At 39.9% G+C, this 25,889-nt stretch overlaps 1 protein-coding gene across 1 annotated transcript in view; it reads left to right on the forward strand.

Moving 5' to 3' along the window:
- Positions 1-25,889, forward strand: part of CACNA1S (calcium voltage-gated channel subunit alpha1 S) — a 74,654-nt gene that overhangs the window by 25,858 nt on the left and 22,907 nt on the right. The window contains exons 18-29 of the mRNA XM_083358307.1: positions 1,458-1,587; positions 3,733-3,792; positions 5,500-5,606; positions 7,394-7,481; positions 7,806-7,913; positions 9,297-9,349; positions 11,728-11,874; positions 13,509-13,710; positions 15,408-15,566; positions 16,700-16,810; positions 17,078-17,161; positions 25,176-25,226. Of these exons, the coding sequence (XP_083214433.1) occupies positions 1,458-1,587; positions 3,733-3,792; positions 5,500-5,606; positions 7,394-7,481; positions 7,806-7,913; positions 9,297-9,349; positions 11,728-11,874; positions 13,509-13,710; positions 15,408-15,566; positions 16,700-16,810; positions 17,078-17,161; positions 25,176-25,226 (1,300 nt within the window). The remainder of the gene's footprint in view (positions 1-1,457; positions 1,588-3,732; positions 3,793-5,499; positions 5,607-7,393; positions 7,482-7,805; positions 7,914-9,296; positions 9,350-11,727; positions 11,875-13,508; positions 13,711-15,407; positions 15,567-16,699; positions 16,811-17,077; positions 17,162-25,175; positions 25,227-25,889) is intronic.

Genomic DNA, 25,889 nt, shown 5'->3' on the forward strand with positions numbered 1-25,889 from the left:
GGAACTGAATGCCTTGCAAGATGTTTCTTTCTCAAATGATATTTTGATTTTCACCTTTTTGATGTTTTTCTGTTAAAAATGGATAGAGTGTAAGTTCTGGAGACAGAAATAACAAAGGTGCAATATTTCTTATCTCAGTATTACACAGATGGGAAGAATTAAGCTGTAAAATATGCTATATATTACTGAACAGCTTGGAGCTCTTAGCGTGACAGTTTCTCTGTCTCTTATACAACATGGCAACTTAGCCAGTCAGATTTAACATCTGAACCAGCTCGGGAGTTTATGGATGATCACCTGGTTAATTTTGGCCTATTGGTATGAACATGCTTCTTCGGTGGTATGACCAATCTCCTTTCAGCCTTGCCAATTTTTAGAATCACTTTTAGTGAATTGTTGTTCTGAGTCACAACGATGTAAAATGTTATGATTTTTAATACAACAATCAAAGCATGGATTCTGCTTTACATTTATTTTTGATAATTTATATAAATTTAGACCTTGTTTTATTTATTATTTATTTAATTTTTTACACTTCCTGACTCCTAAAAATACTGGATACTTCACAGGGAAAAAAATGCACACAGAATAATAAACTAATATAGCAATAAAAAATAAAAGATGGCGCAAATCAGGCAACAAACAAACAAATCCATAATACCCAGAAGGAGGCTTCAGTCATCCTCATCAAAGGCCTGGGTGAAGAGCCAGGTCTTCAGGGCTCTCCAAAATACCAACAGATGGGGGCCAACTGAATCTCAGGAGAAACCTTAGTCATTCCTACAAGGGTCATAATCTTACGGTAATCATAGGAAGAGGAGCAGTCACCTATTGGTGGCATAGTTAATCAGATACAAAGTAGTACAACTCTGGTTCCTATTTAAGAAAATTGTAAGTCAGAACAGCTCCCATTGTCATTACATTTCTGAATTGGCTGATTAAAATACAAATAAAAGATCAGCTGGCAGCCCCATGTTTATACTTAATTTCTTGGCCAAATAAATACAAATGAAATAAATTGCAGTCTGGCAAACATTATTTCCTGTTTAATACCCAGAAATTCAATCTTATCTAGTATTATTTAGTAATACAAGGGAGCCAGAGAGGCAACTTCCAGCCTCTAAAATCCTCTTTTGAAGACCCAGAGCTGCCTCTGACTGAAGCCTCAGGAAATACCAAAATAATAGTGCAAGGCTAAAATAAGCTTTAAGGGAATTCAAAGAAAAATAAGCCAGAAAGAAGTATAAAATCCAAGGCATAAATGCATGATGTGGCCCCATCCATTAGTGACATGGCTCCCACCATTTCCCATTAAGTAAATAGTCTGCTCTTAGCATATTCCTCTTCCTCTGTTCATACATGAACTTTCATTCAGGTGTCCTCTGATCAGAATATGAGCTTAAGCAATATACTGTATACACTTAATTCTCTTTCTTCCCTTGTCTTCTTGTTTCCAGGATCCGGGTGCTGTGCCATAGAATCGTCAATGCCACCTGGTTCACCAATTTTATCCTCCTCTTTATCCTGCTCAGCAGCATCTCACTGGCAGCAGAAGATCCAATTCGAGCTGACTCATTCAGGAATCAGGTAAAAAGAGATGATATTTTGTACTGCAAGCATGATAAACGTGTCTGGTTTCAGACTATCTTTCCCCAGCCGCCTACTCTCCGACGATTTGTGACAGCAATTCCAAGAATGCTGTCTTGTAATTAGGGAAGTTATAATCTCAACAGACAACATCTTTGGAACAGAACAGAACAGAACAGAGCTGTAAGGGACCTTGGAGGTCTTCTAGTCCAGGCTGTTATGTATCCAGGTGCAGGCATCTGCATAGCAGCGGCCAGTAGGGGGCGTTGGCCTGGATGGTTTTGGCGAGAAACCTAGTTTCGGCGGGAAACCTAGGGCCAACTCCATTGGCTAGCCGCCTACCTGGCCAGGTATATAAGGAGGCCAGGTAGCCCTTGTTCTCCAGTACGAACCCCTCCACACAATAAAGAGCTGAACACGTACTCCGGCTGGCGTCTCTTCCTTGCGTCGGACCCACTACATTACACAGCCCCCCCCCCGCTCAAGCAGGAGAACCTATACCATCTCAGACAAGTGACTGCCCAGTCTCTTTTTAAAAACCTCCAGTGATGGACTACCCACGATTTCTGAAGGCAAGCTGTTCCACTGGTTAATTTCTTCACTGTTAGGAACTTTCTCCTTAATTCCAGGTTGCTTCTCTCTTTGATCAGTTTCCAACCATTGTTTATTGTCCTGTCCTTTGGTGCTTTGGAGAATAACATGACCCCCTCTTCTTTGCGGCAGCCTCTCAAATACTGGAATACTGCTATCATGTCACCCTTGTTTCTTCTTTTCTTTAGACTAGCCAAACCCAAGTCCTGCAGCCGTTCTTCATATGTTTTAGTCTCCAGGCCTTGGATCATCTTAGTTGCTCTTCTCTAATTTTTTCCAAGGTCTCAACATCTTTTTTGTAGTATACTGACCAAAATTGGTTGCAGTATTCCAGGTGTGGTCTCACTAGAGTTTTATAAAGCGGTACTAATACTTCGTGTGATCTTGACTCTATGCCTCTTTTTATGCAACCCAGGATTGTATTAGCTTTTTGGCTGCTTGGAGAACATCAGCTTGGGCAAAACTGAGCTAGACAGAGCCATGAAATACTTGCCAGCGTTTTAGCTTCCTCTTGGATACCTTTCCTTTTAATGAACTGAACTGTTGTCTACCATCCTTGAGTTGGAGAAAAATGCTACTGTGAAACTTGCTGTCCCTGTGGCCAATTGCTATACTGCCCTATTGCTTCTGCTTCAGACCGCTGTACCCACCTGATTTCCTCCAAGTTATGGGTGACAAAGCATATCAAATTATATATACCTTAAGGCGCACTTGGATAATACTGGAATAAGGGGGGAAACACTACTTTACCAATGGTACAGCTAAAGATATGTATGGCCTAGGGATGAGACAAAAGCAAGAATATAGGAATATAAAAAGTTGTACATTTATGCTGTGAAAGGCACTATTTAGATTGGTATGAATGAAAGCCATATGTCAAGCAGAATAAGTAAGTAAAACAGATCAAAATAAGAGACTAATTTGTATTATGAACTGCCCCTAAATTCATAGATAATAATGCCAACTTCTGCAAACATGAACACATTAAAATCTGTGTATCTAGTAGAAACTTATTCCCAATAATGTGCATGTTTAAAAACTTCTTGTTACCAAGATACACTGAGTTATAAAGTATATGAATTATCTAATTGCCTAAAAAAGAAAAAAATAGGGAGGTACTTAACATACCAATAAGCAGCTATCATTGCAAAAGCAGAAAATAATAGGTGTAAATTTAAAATATACATCTTCATGAATAAACTTTAGTTTAAAATGTCTGAACATTGTTTTAAATGTTTAGAGAGCGAAGCTTGACATTACTGATGGAAAACTGTCCAATAATAGTCATTATATAGTTAATGTGACAGACTTCTCTGGTCCTTGTTTCTGCATTACAGGATTTATAGAATCTGCACCATAATTAAGCTTTGCTTTAAACCTCATTCAAGAATTAACAAATTTGTGTTAAATAAACAGAAATGTTGATATTTTTATCTGTTGCCAATTCATTTCACACATCTTTTTTTCTAGAGTTTAGTGTGAGTGTTGGAGAATTGCAACTGCAATTATTGACAAAAAATAACTTTTTGTTTCTTTGTGGGACATCTTATCCAGGTTCTATCATATTTTGACATTGGCTTCACCTCTGTATTTACAGTGGAAATTATTCTAAAGGTGAGTTGACTTGTTCTCTTTCAAAATAAAATTGAAAGGGCAGGATATTTCTTTATTCAAGATGAACAGTGAATAATATTTATATGGTACTTATACGTAAGGGTGTGGGCCTATATACATATGGTGTGTGTGTGTGTGTTAAATGTGTGTTATATATGTGTACATTTTGAGAGGAAGCAACTGAATTTCAGTTGCCCACAGGAAAAAAATAACAATAAAGATTATCTAATCTAATCTATTCAGTTTCTATGGCTGCCCATCTCAAACAGATCACTCTGGGCAGTGAACAATCAAACACAATAACAACCCAATACCAACCCTATACAAAAATAAAAATATGTATAGCAGCCAAGAAAAAATATAACTGTAGATATTAACAAGAAACAGAGTCCTTAGAACACTTGGAATCTCAGGCCTGGGCCTATAACCAGGTCTTCAAGGCCTAACAAAATGCCAGCAAGTTTAAGAACATCCTAATCTCTATAGGGAGAATGTTTTAAAGGGATGGGGCAGAGAAGGCAAACCACTGGATCTCCTTGCCCAGTGATCTCATCTAGAGATTAGACAAGAGAGAGGACCAAGCCCGTTGGCACCCCACAAATGCAGGGCTGGACCTCTGCCCACAATCAACACCAAATGGAACTGTTCCCAAAGGAAGGAGGAGAACCAGCAGAACAAAGTTGATTTGTTCTCGTTCAAAATAACATTGGAAGGACTGGATATGATAATTTACATTCTACTTTGAGGATTAGATTAAACCGGACTTTCTCCATTTTAGTCTGATGGGACTAAGCTCCCAGAATTCTTAGAGAGAATAGCTGTGATTAACCCGGTTAAAGGATGATTGGTTTGGAAAGGCTGGTTTAAAGATTCACCACATTAAAACCTTAAATGCCACAAGGTTCTGGGATTGAGCCTTTACTCACCCTGCTATAACATATATCACTAAAAATGGGGAGGGAGGGCAGTGAGGGCTCACTTCTCCAACACTGATCCACTAAATGAAATTGGTAGAGGGTGTTTCCTGTAATTTATTATGAAATTTGCAGTAAGGCATTGAAACAGAAAGTGTGCTCAGGTGGATATATAGTTGGGACCTACTGATCAATAGATTTCATAAAGTCAGTAAATTTGAGAGAGGTCCTAGGGAAACATCCATGTATATCTGTTAGAATCCTAATAGCATTTATGTCATGGATATATTTACTTCTTTTAAGTCAGCCTAAAATATTTTTAGAGGATGATCAGATATTTTACACACACATACAGCATATTTTAACTTTTAGGTACAAAATTATTTGTGTTTAGTAATACACACTTGAGTACGTAGACTGCAAGCTGTTTTATTTTATGAAAATGTGTGCAGAAAGGCATAGAAAGAGAGGCACACGTAACAAATTAGACAAGGACAGTTCTGTCATATAGAGACATAACCATTTTGGAATGGTTTGATTATTGTACTCATCGTGTTCCTTTTCCTTACAAGTCAATCTTCTAAATTGTAACAGTTATCTGTGTTTGTTATTAATTACAAATACAGTCATCTTATAGTCTTAATTACTCTCTTGAGTTTATTTCATCCTTTGATTTCTGCTTCTTCGTGTGTGATAGTTGATAGCCTTCCAAAAGCTCATCTGATTTTGGATAGAAAAAAGAAACACAATGCTAGATTCATCAAAACTAACTGAATCTTCTTGTTTCCTACAGATGACTACTTATGGTGCATTTCTTCACAAGGGATCCTTCTGTCGTAATTCTTTCAACATTCTAGACTTGCTTGTAGTTGTTGTCTCACTCATCTCCATGAGACTTGAGTAAGTAGATCACAGACAGGCAAGGCTTCCAATAGGTCATTCAGGGATTTCTTGTAGACCATGCACCATTTATAGTAATCCAATAACTTAGAAGAGTAGCATGGGATTGGCTATACGAGTATTTGTAAAGTACATTTGTTTGGTTACTAGAGGGTTTGGCAAGATGGTATCTTCCAGATATTTTGGAGCAACTTCTACCACTACTAGACAGCATGACAAACGGCAAGAGATTGTGGGAGATTTAGTCGAGCACGCTTGAAGGGCACCAAGCTATTTATTGCTTCGCTATAAGGACTACTTTGAATATAAAATGTAGGAATATTAAAATATATTTCTGAAAATGCAAAATGCATTTAGTATTTTATACAAACGTTAATCGCAGCTCATTAACTAAGATCTTCATGACTTGGAAAACTGATATTCTTTAATAGCAATATTCACAGCCAACGTTGGTCCAAATGTTGACAGTCAAAAAACTATTTTTATCCTTTCTTTCAGCCAGAAAAAAAGAAGTCAAAATGAAAAGTAGAGGTATATTTAGCACTGACAGTTTGATCCAATTGACTGCTGGTTATGCAAAGACTTTGAAAACTTCACGGATATATTTTTTGTCTTTTTTTCTGCTTACCGGCACAAATTTCCTTCAAAGGTTTCTCTTAGTTACAGCGGCTGATTGCAGTAGCTAGTGGATAGATGAGGTATTACAGTTTGAACAATGTTTTTGGATTCTTCTGTTCCTTAGTAGTTAGTCTAGAGCAGGGGTAGGCAACCTTGGCTCTTTTATGACTCGTGGACTTCAACTCCCACAATTCCTGAGCCAGCCTACCCCTGGTCTAGAGTTAGACTCTAGACATGGCATTTGAATGTTACAGGTAGTGGTGGGATTCAAATATGTGAACAATCGGTTCTCTGTGTGGATGCCACTTCCGGACGTCCATTCTGGGCCTGGGCAACAAAAACTTAGCTATCGGTTCTGCTGAACTGGTGCAAACTGGCTGTATCCCACCACTGGTTATAGGTAATAGTTCCTATGTTGTCTCTGTCTTGCTACTTAAAGTTGATAGCTATTCTGTTCTCATCTGACATCAGGTATAAAATTGGCAAGACAGGAACCAGCCCTGCTCAGTTCTGTTGTGTAAACAGAGAGCACGTGCACTCCAATCTCAAAGCTGAGAAATGAATGGCCAGAAGTTGATGGAAAAATGTGGGAGAAAGAGGCTTAAGAAAAACTTGGTCTCCAACTTCTCTATGAGACGAATGAAGGCAAATATATGGGTACCAGGATCCAATCTGGGTTGGTCACCAGGAGTAGAGGGTCAGTCCTGGTGACCAACCCAGATTGGATCCTTTGATATGGGAATTTATTTCTATGTTGTAAAGTAGGTAGGTCTTGGGCATGTACTTGACGTCTTTCTTTCCTGCAATAAAGTTACTTATTATCTAGCCACATCAATCACTGAGGTTTTTGCTGTTATCTAATTCCTGAAAACAGAGCTGAGGTTTGAGGTGGTGTTGGGGAATGTTACAAATGTATAGCTATGCCTGGCCTGGCTCATGTTTTTCATGGAGTTCTCTTCTGATGAGTTTTCACAAGGCATGCTGGGAATTAGGCAGTCACATAGAATTCTCTGACCTCTCTTCCTATTCTGGGAATGCCCCAAGCGCATCCTAAAAATAACGTCAAGCTCATATCTTCCTAGGCACATAGTATCTTTGACAGTAGGACTATGAATGTAACCACAAAGGTTGCAAAGCCATAGTAACGAATTTCCCATTTCCTGCAACAGGTCCAGTACCATCTCAGTGGTGAAAATATTGAGGGTGCTCAGAGTACTGAGACCATTGAGAGCTATTAACAGAGCAAAGGGACTGAAGGTAAGCATCAACCTGACATAAACAAGTGTTATATATCCACATTTCTATGTCATGAATGCTATTTATAAGCTAATTGAATGTTTGAAGTAGATTTGTGATATACATTTCCACCTTCCCGAAACTGGCAAACTCCAGATATTTGGGACTGTGAATACCAGATTAAATAAATGAGTTAATGGGCATTAGGACATTGGATCATTGGAAAGATAATCCTAAATCAATCTCTCTCTCTCTCTCTCTCTCTCTCTCTCTCTCTCTCTCTCTCTCTCTCTCTCTCTCTCTCTCTCTCTCTCTCTCTCTCCCCGACCCCTCTTTTGTCTCTAGCATGTGGTCCAGTGTATTTTTGTGGCTATTAAGACCATCGGCAACATTGTTCTTGTCACCTTCCTGCTACAGTTCATGTTTGCTTGCATTGCAGTGCAGCTCTTCAAGGTGAAAGTATTTCTAAGAATTAATTCTCATTTTGTCCTGTTCCATAGCCATGTAATGCGGACCTTTTTGCACAAACTAGGTAGTTGTGGGGGTTTTTTTTGGGGGGGGGGGGTGTTCTGTGTTTTTTTACTTTCTTGGACATCACTGATTCAGGTTGCTGACTCAATGATCCTGTTTCTCTGAGTTTATTCCACTTGTCCCAGTGTGATGCCTTCCAGAAGTACTGGGATTACAACTTTCCCAGCCATACTCAGCTAGGAACAGAATACAAGGGATAACATTGATCTGAAGCATCCATAACTGGACAGGACTATGCAACTGAAGACCTGAAAGAGCAGCTGATGTTTATTAATCAAATTTATATAGCCACCCAATTCACAAAAAGTAATTCTGGGCAGTGTACAATAGTAAATAAAAATACATATATAAAAACAGGCATTTAAAAATATAAAAATCAATATTAAAAACAGAGATCAATTAAAATATATTCAAATCCCAAGAAGAGAAAAAAATGAATACATCCAACCTCAATACTGGAGCCATCTAAATAGGTCTCCAGTTGCTGGGACCCTCAGACTAATGGCAAAAACAGGTCTTGAGGGACTTCTGGAACATCAAAACATGGAGATGATCTAATACTGGTGTGGGGAAGAATGTTCTAGAAGGCAGGCACCATGGCAGAGATAACCTGCCACCTGGGGCCCACCAAAAGTACATATCCATAGTATGCTGTCTTTGCTGGGCTGGACTGATATAATTGGGGAGAGGCAGTCCCTCAGAAAATCTAAAGTCATGAAGACTTTAGGTTAAAACCAGCACCCTGAACTGGACATGAAACAAACTGGCAGCCAATGTAGCTCAAGGAGCAAAGGTATGTGTTGTTCTAGGGGCACACATAACGCTCCACATGCTAATACTTAGCCTGCAAATGCCAATACTTAGAGATCTACTACAATAATATTAGCACATTAGGTATTCCCCCTCCCCCCATCCATTTGTAGATAAGACTGGGAAGATATTAGTCTCTTTCAATGCTATTACTATTTGATATGGCAGCAAGGTCAAAAGACAGTAAACACTTTTAGGAAACAGGAATTGTTTCCACCTCTTCTTCGTTGATCTATTTATAGCAGGAGATGTTCATTAAAGACAGGGGTATCAAACTTGCAACGTCACTTGACGTGTCACAACGTATTGTGACTTTTTTCCATTGCCAGCAATGGGGTGGGTGCAGTTTCGTTATGATGCATCTGGCCCATGGGCCAGCAGTTTGACACCTCTGATTTAAGACAAGTCAAATCTAGTATAATGTAGGAAACACTACCACTCTATAATGTAAGACCAACACAATTAGTTATTATTTTGGTTTCTGTTTAAATATAGGGGAAGTTCTACAGCTGTACAGATTCAACTAAGATGACTGAATCAGAATGCAGGTATGCCTCCCCTTGATTATATATCATTCTTTTCTTCACTTCAGAAACATATCATTACAGCATGATTCTTTCCTGAAGTTCAGATCAAGGAGATTGTCAGGTGCAAAGGATCAGGACCAGCCATTAAGTTGCAGCACAGAAGATTCATTCAGGTCTATGCAGAAGAATCTAGCCAGCTAAAGTTCAACACTAAATTGGTGCCAGATAAAGGTCAACAGAATTCAGGAGGGGTTGGATTTGGACCATTTGTGGGAACATAAGGACTCTAAGCTAATGATGCACTTAGCTCTGCCCCCACCTCCAGCTCTGCCTGCTCTTCTACAGCATCCCTTTCATTTCTAGGCACAAGGCATTTTAACATTTAGGCATTTTGGGAGATAAAGTTAGAAAGATTCACATCTTATTTTTCTTGGAGATTTGTATTTCAAAATTTGATAAACATTCCTCCTATCCCTTAAGCTCTTAGAATACATTTAAAGAGAAGCCCAAATTTAATAAAAATCATAATCATAGTAATCATAACAACAACAACAATAATAAATGGGGCAGAGGGCTACTGCAAATCCACCAAACTGTAGAAGAAGAAAAATGAAGTTTGAATGACTATGTGAATCAAAGTATAGAAAAATTGCTGCAGGCTGTGAAAACAGAGAACATTATAAAAATAACAGAAACAAAAGCAGAATATAAGGAAAAATGGCTGGATGACAGATTAAATAGATGGAAAACCAAAACTTGCATGGACAACATTTTAAAAACATTGAAGGAAAATGTGATAACAATTTGACATGGGCATGGCTTAAGATGGGAACCATCAAGAAAGAAATGGAACACTTAATACTGGCTGCTCAAGAACAAGCATTACAGACTAATGCCATGAAAGTGAAAATACAAAAATCTACTAACAATCCAAATTGCCGACATTGCAATGACAAAATTGAAACTGTTTCACATTTAATATGTGAGTGCAGCAAAATCATGCAAACTGATTACAAAGCTAGACATGACCGAGTTGCTAAACTAATCCACTGGGCATTGTGTAAAAAATAGGACTTGCCTGTGTCCGAAAAGTTGTGAGAACATAGGATGAAAAAAGTTGTCAAGAATGAGAGGGTGAAGATCTTGTGGGACTTCTGAATACAGACAGATCGCCATTTGGAACACAACATGCCAGATATCGCAGTTGTAGAGAACCAAAGCGTACAGCTGATTGATATTGCTGTACCAGGAGATGCCAGAGTCAAAGAAAAAGAACTGGAAAAAATTACAAAATACAGCGACCTGGCCATTGAAACTGCATGATTATGGATAAACATGTAACAGTGATACCCATTGTCATTGGGGTACTGGGAACTATGTCCAAAAACTGCAAAATACATCAAGAAATTGCAGCTTCCTGCAATAACTCCAGCAAAGCTACAAAAAACTGCGCTACTCGGAACATCTTACATTTTAAGGAAATACCTGGTTGATACCTAGGATGCTGGCAGCAACCCATGTCAACTATTAAAAGGTAAAGGTAAAGGTTCCCCCGCATATGCGTGCTAGTCGTTTCCGACTCTAGGGGCCGGTGCTGATCTGCGTTTCAAAGCCAAAGAGCCAGCGCTTGTCCAAGGACGTCTCTGTGGTCACGTCTCTCGGGCCCAGGCTGAGGAGAAATTTTTAATTGGGGTTTTTAAGTGTACAGGGTCAATTTAATATTTTTTAATTTGGTTTTTAACTTTTGTATGCTGGATTTTTTAATTCCCTGTAAACCGCCCTGAGTCCTCAGGGAAAGGGCGGTATATAAATGTAACTAAATAAATAAATAAATAAATGTGGCCGGCATGACTAGACGCCAAAGGCGCACGGAACGCCTTTCAATTTGAGTGTTCAGTTGACTGAGTTTCATGTTTAATGAATAAAAGTTATAATAATAAAAAATGGAATTGTTCTTATACAACTAAACAATTACAATGTAGGATAATGTACAGTTATCATCTGAATTTTCTCTAAACAAATTAATGTATTTTCTTAATCTTCCATAATGTTCAATAACTAGGTTTTACTGTCCAGTGAACTTGTTTCTGAAAGCTTTATTAACTTATAGGTGGCAGAAACCATCTTTATATTGTTTCTTGTATTGTGATATTAAGAAAATATAAAATATTAATTGAACCATGGATCAATTAATCATAAATGATCAACTGAAAGAAAAATTTCCCTTACTATATTGAAGGCCAAAAATAAGTAGCTGGTTCATCAGAATTAAAATTAAGGCTTCAATATCCCTTGAACAAAATTGCTAACAGTATTTCTAAGCAGGCATCATTGTTATATTCTATATGCTCACTTAATGAGGCAGGCTTTTTGTAGCTAATATATGGATCTCATCCCAGGGGACACTTCATTGTGTATGTTGATGCCGATCCGACACAGGTTGTGGAAGAAGAAAGGATTTGGTTTCACAATGAATTCCACTTTGACAATGTCTTGTCAGCTATGATGTCTCTCTTCACTGTATCCACCTTTGAAGGATGGCCTCAGTGAGTACAGAATCCAGTATGGAGAAAAAGTGTGTGAGTGTGTGTGTGTGGGGGGGTGAGGTTTGCTAGGAATATTTAGATTAGTCAGCTTCATCATAGCTCCCATAAAGTGTACTCTGTGATTCCCAGCCAATGTGGCCAGTGCCCATGATATAGTCCCATCAGCTGTGGAAAAATGATTTAGAGGAACACCATTGGTTTTTGTTTTGACCTAGCTATATTTTACAAGCAAAATAGCACAGAAAGGGGAAGCTTTGGGCTCATCACTCATGATCTTATCACCTGTTCAACATCTACATGAAACCGCTGGGTGAGATCATTCGTGGTTTTGGAGTTGGGTATCATCAATACGCCAATGATACCCAGCTTTTCATTTCGACCCCAAACCACCCCAGTGATGCCCTCGAAGTGATGTCCCGTTGCCTGGAGGCGGTTCGGGTCTGGATGGAGAGGAACAGACTTCAGCTCAACCCTGACAAGACTGAGTGGCTGTGCATTCTGGCATCCCGGGACATTCAAAATATTCCACCTCTTTCTATGGGGGGTGAGTTTTTACCCCCCGTGGATAGGGCTCGCAACTTGGGAGTCCTCCTAGATTCACGGCTTACCCTGGAAGACCACATAGTAGCCGTGACTAGGGGGGCTTTCGCCCAGGTTCACCTGGTGTGCCAGTTACGGTCCTATCTGGACTGGGGTGCCCTGTGTACGGTCACTCATGCGCTCGTGACCTCTCGGCTGGACTACTGCAATGCTCTTTACATGGGGCTTCCCTTGAAGACCACTTGGAGGCTCCAACTGGTACAGAATGCGGCCACGAGAGTTGTCTTGGGAGTTTCCCGGTACTCCCATGTTACACCTTTGCTCCGCGAGCTGCATTGGTTACCAGTTGTCTTCTGGGTGAGATTCAAGGTTCTGGTAATGGTCTTTAAGTCCCTACATGGCATGGGTCCAGAGTACCTCGGGGACCACCTGCTGCCGGCGTCAACTTCCCTCTGCCCTGTGCGTTCCCACAGAGAGGGCCTCCTCAGGGTGCCTCCAGTCAGAGAATGTCGGCTGGTGGCCCCCAGGGGGAGGGCCTTCTCTGTGGGCGCTCCGGCTCTATGGAACCAGCTGCCGGTTGAGCTCCGGACGGCACCGAACCTTCGCTCCTTCCGGCACGGTCTGAAGACCCATTTATTTGAACAAGCTGGCCTGGCCTGATGGGGGATGTTAGGGTTTTTAACGGGTTTTATATTGTTACTGTTTTATCTGGGCGATTATTTAATTCTCTTTTACTTTTTGTATTTTCTATTTATATGTGCCCTGTTCACCGCCCTGAGTCCTTCGGGAGAAGGGCGGTATACAAATTCAATAAATGAAATGAAATTGCTGTTCAGGGCATTTATTTAAGTATAGAAATTATATTATTTGTTATTACCATAAACAAGGAGAAATTGGAATAAAGATTATCATATATGGGTTGATCATTGAACAGTATGTGCTATATTCCTCCGCAGTACTGTTTTGGAAAAGTATGTGTTATAGGTATACATATATTCACTATTAAATTGTTCAAAAATCCATTAAGGTTGAACTTTTTTAAAGCTCAGTTATTTTTGTCTATTGATTTGGAATCTCTATTCTTTCTTTTACAGACTATTGTATAAAGCAATTGATACCCATACAGAAGACATGGGCCCTATATACAACTATCGCATGGGCATTGCCATCTTCTTCATAATCTATCTCATTCTCATTGCCTTTTTCATGATGAACATCTTTGTAGGTTTCATCATTGTAACTTTCCAGGAGCAGGGTGAAACTGAGTACAAAGACTGTGAGCTGAACAAAAACCAGGTATGGCAGGTCTGTCTGTTGAGAAGAAGTGGTGTAACAAGTTCTAGATTTTAGGTTGTGCATATCAAAGATAGGGGCTAGAGTTGTGTGAAAATCCCAAAAGTGCAAGGCTAATTCTGAGATTGAGGCTAGAAGCATAGATATCCATTTCTAATCACAATAATGTTAAAATGGCAAAACATATATTGTGACACTACACAAGATTTCCCCTCTTTTGCACTTGTGTTGTGACATCACATACAGGTACTGAGAGGGCAAAGCTTGCATTGTGGTGTCATGTGACATCAACAGTTAGAAAGGTATTAGTTGGGCATAGTCCAAAATTAGGTGCTGGAGTTTGCATTCCGAATATAGTAGTGTCACATCATTCAGTCAGAAAATTTAGATATTGCAAACTTTCAGATTCCAACAGTTGTGAAAATTTCTGCTGTATCTGATGTGAATAGGGAGATCATAAAGGGATCTGAGTATAGCAGCCCTGTGCAGTCTGCAACTTTTCTTATTAAAGCAGGAAGGAAATTTTGGTTGGCTATGATCAAGTGAACTCTAAAATATTCTTGCCCTGAATATTTGTTTTTCTTCTTCTTTGGACTGCTAACAGTACTGCATAAGATATTTCCATGGTTTCAGGCTCATTCATTTATTTATTCAGTTTATTGTATGTATGTAAAAAGAAGGCAATCCTAGTTTTAAAATAAGTACTTTCCCTAAAGGCAACGCACACACATAACATACACCGTACATATTAATCCTATGCATTGCTTAGTTTCCTTATTTTGTCAATGTCCTTATAATGGCAACTCTAGCTAAAATGAGTCCCCAAAATCCCTGCCCTGTACGTGTGACACATTTGAATATGTGCATACTTCAATGAGGTAGGGGGAAGAAAAATATATGAATATTAATTGAATGGATATTTTTAATTAAATTAATTGCCTTTAAAATAAGGCATTCCATTGATAAGTGAAGTGAAGTCCTGACATAAAAGAGTATTTGTAGCTCAGAATTGAACTGTGGGGTTCTTGGTGGTCTTTGAGCTTGTTTTTTCATTACCAAACTAGGTAACATTATCACTTCACTAATCAACTAATGCTCTTTTGCATACTATACACAAGACATGCACTCCAATGAAAGCCAAATTCATAAAGTTGTGGAAATGCCCATGTTCTTTCCTTTTTTAAACAAAAACAGAAAAGCAGAAGAAAAGCAGAATAAACATGGAGTATATTGTCAATGTTTTGGAACTCCAGGTAGCTAGTGTGAGGGTCTCCATATGAGAGGCCACCACTGAGATGTAATAATCAAGAAGTTGTATTAGGAACAGCGTGATCCAGGCTCAAATGCTCACTTAGCCATGGAAACTGGTGGGCTAGTCATTCTTTCAGTCCAAACCCCGCCACCCCCAGGTTTGATATTGTGGGATAAAATAAAGGGTGATTCTCATGCCTTATACTGTTGGGTAAAAGATGGGATATAACTCTTAACAAATACATATGTACACTGGTATATAAATAAATAACATGCTGACAGCTATTTGTTGGAAAGTAATCTGTTCAAGCATTGTGTTTATGAAGAGAACAGGCCACAATAAACACTTGGCATTGCTGATCAATCTCAGAAAATTGAGGAAAGTATAATAAATAATATACCCTGTTTTTTTCTGTCCACTTCACATCTTGTCTTGCTTCTCATTGCAGCGCCAGTGTGTCCAGTATGCACTGAAAGCACGGCCTCTGCGATGCTACATTCCCAAGAACCCTTACCAATACCAGATATGGTATATGGTGACCTCCTCCTATTTTGAGTACCTCATGTTTTTCCTGATCACACTGAACACCATCTGCTTGGGCATGCAGGTATGGATGCAAATAACCCCTCTTCAGTTGGGGAAAGGTGGTGGTGGCAGTAGCAGGAACTATGAAATTTGGGGACAAGTCTGCCTGCTAAAGGAAAGCTGAAACGCAGGATTCATCCACATGCCCACTAATTGTACCTTGAAGATGCCTTGCTAGCCATGTTTTAAAGACATGTCCACATGATGCAAACTTTATCTCATGCCAGCCAATAGCTGACGGCACTTAACTTATTTATCTGCTTTGAAGTTAAAGTGGTGTGTTTTCCATCTTCCCTTATTCAAGCGTTGCTAACTACAAGGCACTTCAGCTGAAACTATTGCAATGATGATGTGGTCAAATACTGTTATTTGCCCACCTCCTCTTGGTCAAGGGACGCGGTGGCTCTGTGGGTTAGGATGCTGAGCTTGTCAATCAGATGGTCAGCAGTTTGACGGGTGGAATCCTGAGTGCCGCATAGCGGAGTGAGCGCCTGTTACTCATCCCAGCTTCTGCCAACCTAGCAGTTCGAAAGCACGTAAAAATGCAAGTAGAAAAATAGGGACCACTATGATGGGAAGGTAACAGCGTTCCGTGCGCCTTTGGCATCTAGTCATGCCAGCCACATGACCACGGAGACGTCCTCGGAGAAGCGCTTTGAAACGGAGATGAGCCCCTAGAGTTGGAAACGACTAGCACACATGTGCGGGGGAACCTTTACTCTTGCTCAATTTCCACACTTTTCACTTCTAATCCTGTAGTCTGTGAAGTTTAATTTACCAAAGAGAAAGAGATAGTCTGGGCAAAATTTCACTGTTTTCAGTTGTTAAAATGTATCCATCAAAAGCTTCATTATTTATAGGCTATAGACAAACTCTTCATCTATTTGTTGTTTTCTACAAAGTGACCAGAGCAGTAGTTTTTATTGCTATTCTTGCAATAAGAATAGCAGACAGTAGACAATAAGATATAGGGCAAGGAGAAGTTAGGAGGACAAGAAAAGACTCCATCATGTAGTCCCAGTCTAACTATTTTCAGACAGAGAGAGTAAGCAAGAAAACAAAGAAAAAGCAAATTGACTCTGTCTTTAATTAAAAACTTTATTCTTTAAAAAGCCCATGTTTTCTAAATAATCTGCTTTTCAACTATCTCTACAGCATTATAAGCAATCAGAGATGATGAACCAGCTCTCCGATGTCCTCAATGTGGTCTTCACCATCCTCTTTACTGTTGAGATGATTCTTAAACTAATAGCTTTCAAGGCTAAGGTGAGTGAGAATCAATGCATCACAACTTCTGTCAGAAAGCCAGCCTGACCTTTGTTTGAAGTAACATAGGCCATCTTCAGTGAGGATGTTTCTAAAAGACCACTTGTGATGGCTGTAGATCGGTTACTTCATTTTAATAAGGTCACACAAGCCAAAAGGTTCAACACTGATTCTTGAACTGTAAAGCTTTCAGAAAAGATTCCTACCTTGTCTTATATTCCAGCTTAATCGATTTATTTGGAGCTTACATTTTTCTTTCTTTTCCAGGGATACTTTGGGGACCCCTGGAATGTCTTTGATTTTCTCATAGTTGTTGGCAGCATCATTGATGTCATCCTGAGTCAGATTGACGTAAGTGCTATGACAGGGGTGTCAAACTCAATTTCATTGAGGGCCACATCAGCATTGCGGTTGCCCTCAGGGGGCCGGGTGGGTATGGCCAGGGTGGGCGTGGCCTTCTGGATGGGCATGGCTAGAGTGCATATGGCCTACTTGGTGGGCGTGGCCAGCTCTACATCGTTTGCATCAAAGGTACCTTTGGGGGCCTGAGCAGGAGTGGGACAGATCTGAGGGTCTCTGGCAGAAGGAGGGTCTCTGGGCCAGGGCCAAGGCAGTGGGAGCCGTTCCCTCACTGTTTCCAGGATGGCTTCGCGGGCCACATGAAACCATTTCGTGGGCCGGATCTGGCCCCCGGGCCTTGTGTTTGACATGTCTGTGCTATGAGAATAATGGTATTGGAAAGAAACAAGGAGTAGGAATGACTTCTTAGACTGAAGGGAAGGGGAACCATGGCTGTCACTGCCAAGCAGCCACAGTATCCCAGCTCCCCACAGACGTCATAAATGCTGCGTGTTCAAATACAGCTGCTACTAAATCACAGCAATCATCAATCAATTTCAGTTTCTTCTGATGGGAGATAAGAATCATTGCCGTTTGTCAGTTGATAGGTTGCAAATCCCTTAGTTAGAATTTGAGTAGGTTATGTTCTGTGAACCTCAGGCAACCTTCAAAAATCATCTTAAGGTAATTTGTCCTTGATTTTTTACTGATCAAGGACTGATGTGACACCACAGCCAGGGGACACCACTTCTCCTATAGTATCTGTGTGTTCTCTAAACCTTCAGCCTCAATAAATCATACATACAAGGCAATTGTAATATGAAATCCCTCTTGAGATGGCTTGCCTTCAAGATACCAGCTGAAAATTTCTATCCCGTGGACCCTGGCAACCATATGTCATCTGCTTATTATACGTGCTTATACTGCGACTGTCTTTATGGGGAAATGTACGTGCATAATTTGGGCTTTTTGCATACATGTGCATGGATGCTATGATATACACGAAAGTGTATTAAAATATATACTATAGGTGGAATTGCATATGCATTTTCCACACTGAAAAAGGAGACAAAATGCATAGCTTTGGATTAAAAATGTCTTCACGTGCCTTTGGCTCCATTGCTATAGTTTACAGCTATTGGTTAGCTATCACTTTAGAAACAAGATTAGAAGTATGAAAATCTACAATATCAGTAGTATTTGTGTTTTATTCAGAATTACCCAAATCATTACAAACTTATACTATATCTTATTTTCTTTCGTATACACCAGGCTCTATAACAATTGTGGTTTCATTATAGTCCAAATTTGCTTTATCACCAGTTCCAAAGTTTTAAAAATCAGCAACACAAAGTTCAACCTAGCTTAGAATTTTTCTTCTTGAGTCTAAACATGAAGAGCTATGGGAAAGATTATACATCAAAAGTCACCACTGAAATTTTCTCTTTTTTCCCTTATCATGGGGATTAAGGGCACATTTCTTAATCTACTTGGAGACTCCCAAGTTTTTATCTACCAGATGTACAGACTTTAACTCTTTCAATATGCTTTCACTAAACATGACTTGACTCATTAAAACATTTGGGAAATAGACATAGAAAGTTAATACAAAAAAAAGAATCAAATTCTTGATGAAATTTAGATGGGGAATCTTGCAACAGCCTGGTAAGTATACCATTGCTTTGTAATTTGTAGCTTTCTTAACCATCAGGGATGGCAATTCTTCTTGCCCTAACTTCATCTTTCTTATATCACACTGGAATACTTTTTACTCAACTATCGTGAGCTATAAATTGTATGTTGTAAAAAGGACCATCGTTCTCATAAAGCATCATCTTGATATATTTCCATGCTGATTAGTTTGTATGTTCTTGGTTCATAAAAAACAAAAATATTTTTAGAGCTTCTGTTTATTTCCCCACAATATTGTATCTTTGATTTTCAAACCAAATTAATATTCTTTTCTTTTATTCTTCTTCATACAGTAGTCCCTTTGTCTCATTTAGTTGTATACTGATGTTGAATACATTCTGTGTTTCATACATTTTTAGATGGCCTAATGGATGCCATGTCTGATAGTATTATGCTCAGAAACAAATGATGAATACACTAAGGTTCATGTTATTTATGGACCTAAGAATATGTTCATTGTTCAAATAAGGTTTATTCCCAGTAAAAGAGAAAGAACAGATTAGAATATTGCTCCATCGAATGTGACCATATGTAGCAGACTTAAAGCACAAATAAAGCAAGTTTTTCAGATGTTACAAGCACAGCTATAAATCTCAAAATACTTTTCAAAATTTGGCTTATCTGGTAGAAAATTCACAGGTGCCATTCAGCAAAAATGGTTTCTTTATTGCAGACAAGAATGAAACTTTATACACAGTAAAAAACTATCTAATCAATACATAATAATCGTGGTCTATATAAATTTATATTCCAAGTTTTACATTCTAGGACTTTTCCTCCCACCATTCTATGTTAATGGATCCTGGGAATTCTCTTGGTGGTCTTGGAAAGCATCTGATCTATGCTGACATAGCTTTTTTTTAGCCTGAGAACTGTAGGGGTTTGACCTTGTAAAGTGCCAGCCATATAAGGAGATGCGTAATAGCTTTCAGCAGGAAACCAGCCTGAAAAGGAAATATTAAAATATCTGCATGTGGATACTGATCCATTCTGAACGAACATACAATCATTAAAAGAAACTTGTCATGAAATATCTTGTGTAAATACAGTTCTGTGCTTTAATTCTTTAATTGTTGTATTATTTTTATGTACTAGAACTGTTATTTTCAGTACAACAGAGGGAGACGTTCTTTCTGAAAACCTGTCCATGATAAGCCATAATAGGAAGTACCCCAAACCCATGACTATGTTTGAAATTTAGTTGACTAGTTGTTTCTTGGTAATTTGGCTGTAGCTGATTATGTGTCATGGACAGATATAGGCATCTAATCTTGGAACAAATGTTATAATAATATAATAATAAACCTTTATTGTCAAAGTACAACATGTGTACATTGAGATTAGCTGAGCCTCCCCCCGTGCTCTCTCCCCCCCAACACACAGTGACAACAAACCCTCCATTCCACCACACTATGTGAACCAACTACACCACACACCGGCCTCCCAAGTCAATTCTGCATAAGATTATGTCCCATTTAAAAGCCTAACAGCCCACGGATAAAAGCTATTTTTCAGCCTGTTGGTACGGCTGGCTATATTCCTATGTCTCCTACCGGATGGTAGGAGAGTAAAGAGATACCGTCCAGGGTGTGAGTCATCCCTGAGAATCTTCCTCACTCTTCCGAGGCAACGAGCCCTGGCGAGGTCATCCAGTGGTGTCAGGGAACAGCCCACAATGTCTTGTGCTGTGCTCACTACCCTCTGTAATACTTTCCTATCCGCGGCTGTCAGACCAGCATACCAAACCACAATACCATACGAGAGGACGCTCTCTATAGTAGACCGGTAAAAGAGGGTCATTAGCTGTTGTTCTACCCTGTTCTTCCGCAAGACCCTAAGAAAGTGAAGCCTCTGTTATCTTATATGAAAACTCAAATAGGTCTCTTGATTTCTCTTAGTTTCACCCAATTCTCGTGGGAGATTTCTACGTTCTGCTAAAAACACTATTAGCTTAATGTACTTCACAGTCATTGATTCTTATTCATTATTCTCCAATCCTTTACTTCTTCCTCCTTTCTATTGTATTTCTCACTGTAATTCTAACATACAGTAATTCTTTCATGATTTCTCTATGAAACACCAGTCTCCCCCTGCGCCCATTTCCTATTCCTTTCTCTCTCAAAATCATTGTTTCCAATTTCTCTGTTTTTAAACTGCACGTGGCTGATTCTGTTATTTTCTTGACAGACAATTCTTGTTTCCAGTGGTGGATTGTACTGCCTAAGCGGTGGCTGTGATGGCATTGTAAATATCAGCTGCATGAAGTTGTTGTGGACACCCTTTTCTTTCCACATTTCCCTTTCCTACTTTTCTAGATTATTTCTTCCTGCTGTGTGCTGCTGTGTAAAAGTGTGAGTTGCATGCAACTAATGCGCAAAGCGGGTCTGTAGGAAAACAAGCCGGTCTTTTAGAAATGATGCCGATAATGCAGCAGGGGAACTTATTTCCTTGAAGAATTGCATAAACACAGTACAGTTTCCTTGGATGACGCTCTTTTTTCCTAGTTTATTTTCTAGGGTGTACATATCTTATTTCTTGGTGAACAACGCCTTTCCATAGGAATGGATTGGTGCAATGGTGCAGTCCCTTTAATTTTCTCCCTGTAAATGGCTATGAGAATAATCTTGAAAGACAAGAGTAAGAGGCACAGCTTAGATCAGGGGTGTCAAACTCAATTTCATTGAGGGCCGCATCAGCATTGCGGTTGCTCTCAGGGGGCTGGGTGGGTGTGGCCAGGGTGGGTGTGGCCTACTGGGTGGGCGTGGCTAGAGTGCGTATGGCCTACTGGGTGGGCGTGGCCAGCTCTACATCGTTCGCCTCAAGGGTGCCTATGGGGGCCTGGGCAGGAGTGGGACAGATCTGAGGGTCTCTGGCAAAAGGAGGGTCTCTGGGCCAGGGCCAAGGCAGTGGGGGCCGTTCCCTCACTGTTTCCAGGATGGCTTCACGGGCCACATGAAACCACTTCATGGGCCGTATCCGGCCCCCGGGCCTTGTGTTTGACATGTCTGGCTTAGACAAAGGTCTGGTAAAAGAAACCTTGAGTCCAAAGCAGGAATAGGGGTGGAGAAAATGCCTCAGTTATTGACCCTCCCTAGTTCTCCCTTGTTCTCTGCAGGGGGGGGAACTGCAAAATCCAGGGACTGAGGAAGTGCTTTCAGACTTGCAAGATTCTGTCACTGTAACCTTATAATCTAAAAACTTATTTATTTGAGCAATCCGGCCTGGTTTGATGGGTTAAGGGTTGGGTTTTTAACATGGTTTTAATTACTGTTTATATCGGGCATAATATTTAATTGTTTTTTAACTTTTGTACTTTTTAATATTTATTGCCCTGTACACCGCCCTGAGTCCTTCGGGAGAAGGGCGGTATAAAAATTTTATATATATATATATATATATATATATATATATATATATATATATATATATATATATATATATATATATATATATATATATATATATATATATATATATATATATATATATATATATATATATATAATATATAAATATAATAAAGGTAGCATTAATAGTTATGGTTTCCTGACCTGAATCGCCTTGAAGGGTTGATGCTTCTATGAAATATACTGTATCAAATTTATCCCTGCCTACTTTTTTCAGCTTCTGTGTGGTTTCAGCTCTCCAGTTAAAGGTATATACCTTGTCTCAGGGCAAAGCCACAAAAGTATACATCTGGCTGTTCATCACATCCTTCCCTGATTGTAGTTCCTTCTTGTGACACTTTTGGTTTTGAGTCTGCAGTGTTCAAACTTTGGAGGATAATGCAGAAGAATTTCATTCAATAGGAAGGTCCTTTATGGAGGCAGTTTAGCCCATGGCAATGCCAGTTCAGCATTAGGCTTGGATAGCCTTTTAGAACGATAGATAATATTCAGCACATCTGCATGCAGCCTGCTACTTCCTTCCAGTGGTGGGATTCAGCTGGTTCACGCCACTTCGGCAGAACCGGTAGCTAATGTTTTGTTGCCCAGGCCCAGAATGGACTTCCAGAAGTGGCATCCACACAGAGAACCGGTTGTTCACATATTTGAATCCCACTACTGCTTCCTTCCTATCATAATGTGACTTTAATTACATTCTTTAATCAAGCTCACATGATTACCATCTACAATGCATTTCAATCTATAGGGGTTTCCTTTTTTCATTGGGACTTGGCTTTCCATTCACTGGGCAAATAGTGAAGGTACAGAGGTACAGTGGAGGTATATGAAGATAAGAATAACCATGAAAAAGAAACTTGGTCAGCACTTGCAATTCTGTTGCCCAGACGTGGTGATGGTATTGCAGCAATATCTGGTGCTTTCGCCACTACTTATACCAGTGGTGGCGAACCTATGGCACATGTGCCAGAGGCAGCACTCAGAGCCCTCTCTGTTGGCACGCGTGCCACCGCTGTCAGCAGCAGGTCCATCAGGCTGCCACCGCCGCCCGGAGCAAGAGCCCCATCCAGCACAAAGGAGGTGAAGCAGCCGACTAGCAAGCTCGAGTAGAGGTGGTAGAGCAGAGGTCACCAACCATTGTCGATTGGTGGACTGGAAGAAAAGGGAGGGGCTGCAAATGGGGCGGGGATACTGCCTGCGTGATACTAACTAGCCCTGCCCTGTTCTTGTGTGGTGCAGCGCCTTGTATCTGCACCTCGTGGTGTGGTGGCGGCCATTTTTGCGCCTTGCAGCACAGTGGCCCAGAGGCAGCACAGAGGCAGCACTCAGAGCCCTCTCTGTTGGCACACGTGCCACCGCTGTCAGCAGCAGGTCCATGAGGCTGCCACCGCCGCCCGGAGCAAGAGCCCCATCCAGCACAAAGGAGGCGAAGCCGCCGACTAGCAAGCTCGAGTAGAGGTGGTAGAGCAGAGGTCACCAACCATTGTCGATTGGTGGACTGGAAGAAAAGGGCAGGGCTGCATATGGGGCGGGGATACTGCCTGCGTGATACTAACTAGCCCTGCCCTGTTCTTGTGTGGTGCAGCGCCTTGTATCTGCACCTCGTGGTGTGGCGGCGGCCATTTTTGCGCCTTGCAGCACAGTGGCCCATTTTTGCACCCCTGGTTTTTGCGTGCCAAAGTGGCACTCAGAGATGCTTCCCTGTCCCCTCCCCGCCAAGGCCACCACAATGCTGATGCGGCCCTGGCACTTTGCGATAAATAAGTGGGTTTTGGGTTGCAGTTTTGGCACTCAGTGTCTAAAAGGTTCGCCATCACTGACCTACAGTTTTCTGTCGCTAGATTGCAGGTAAACATGGGAAAAAAGTAATACAAATAAAAGTTTAGTGTTGCTATAGAAAGAAAAGATAAAAATAGAAAGAATAACAAAATATATTTCATTATCTAGGTCAGGGGTCTTCAAACTTGGCCCTTTTATGACTTGTGGACTTCAACTCCCAGAATTCCTCAGCCAGCAAGCTGGCTGAGGAATTCTGGGAGTTGAAGTGTACAAGTCATAAAAGGGCCAAGTTTGAAGACCCCTGATCTAGGTGATATAAACCTATTTCCTTTTATTATGGACTGCTACCAAAGCAATGATATTAAATCATGTAATATCTGTGCTTGTTGATCAGGATCAATGTAATTTTATTGAAAAAATAGAAGATACTTATAACTGCTGAAACTGAAATGGACATTTAAACAGTGCTGCTAAAGTTCATAGAAGTAGCTATTGTATTTTTAATGTTAAAAAATGGTCAGGTGCAATGGAATTTTTCTATTAAATTTGATCAACTTTATTTAGGACATCAGATTAAGAAACTGAGTACTGTAACTGATTTATGAACTATGTTTTTGCTTCTCTCCAGAAGCAAAAATCTAGGAATCAGTTTTGTAACAGATGTATGCGACTGTACAAGTAATCCATGCAAACTGCTTTGCAGTTCTGAGTTTTACTCTGCATTGAATATGTGATGTTGCTGTAATCATTATGCCAACATATACCCAATATTAGGATGCATATACAGAAAAAAAACCAGGTGAACTGTTATGATTTTCCAATAATCAAGCTATTTAATGTTTCCTGTCATGTGTATGTTTCCTTTCTGACAAGTTGGATCTATACCTTCTAGACTTCAATGACTTTCTTTGTTTCAGTAAAAGCCAGCACTTCATCAGTAATATAGTATTAATCCATGATAGAATTGCAAGGCGTAGCACTATAATAGTGGCATGAATCTCCATCCTGTATTCCAGTCCCTCTGTGTCAGCATGAAATCAACCATGTAGTTTTATCCAGTCCCTTAGTTTAGCATGTTGTTGGTCCTGAGGCCCTACTTCTACTTGTGTTGCAACCATTGCCGTGTTCATTACCATGGAATATATTCACAGACCAAGCCACTGGCAGTCCAAGGAGCCAACAACAATGGAGATACATCACAGGTAAATGCTGTTTTATTGGTTATTTTAAATATATTTACATACTGTACTGTCATGAGATACAGATGAAGAACAAGTAAAAGAATAATATGGGAGAATTAGTGTGATTTTATTAAAAGCTGCATGAAGTAAATAAAAATAATGTTGGGAGTATAAAATGGTGGTTGCTTGGCACTAAATAGATAATAATGATAGTTTCACAATAGTATTTGTCAGACTACCTCTAGCAAGCTGGACTGGAAACAGATAAATTAGTATTTCAGAATACTGGAACTCTGATAAGTGGCTTCTACTAGAAAAGCAAACAAGCTATTATAAAAGAATTCCAGTGATTCCAATGTATCAAATACATATCCCAGTTATCATGAAACTAAGGTTCAAATTGTTGTGCCTCTTGTGACTTTGTGATGTAATGGTCTAGAAGCCACTTTGTTTGGGCAGAAGGGATGAAGTCCAACTGACGTTTGGTACTGAAATGACCCGAGAGCAAGCTCTTAATCTGTGATCATATAAGAACCTGCTGTCATATATTTTCTGGAAAGAGATGTTTTTTTAGTGAAGATGTTCAAAACAAGTGGTATACCACAGCTGAGACTCAAAATTGTATAGGTGGAACATACATAATTCATTCAGACTTTAAAAACCTACCTTAAATGCTAAATATAA

This window comes from Vipera ursinii (assembly GCF_947247035.1).
Source record: "Vipera ursinii genome assembly, chromosome: 3".
Taxonomy (NCBI): Eukaryota; Metazoa; Chordata; class Lepidosauria; order Squamata; family Viperidae; genus Vipera; species Vipera ursinii.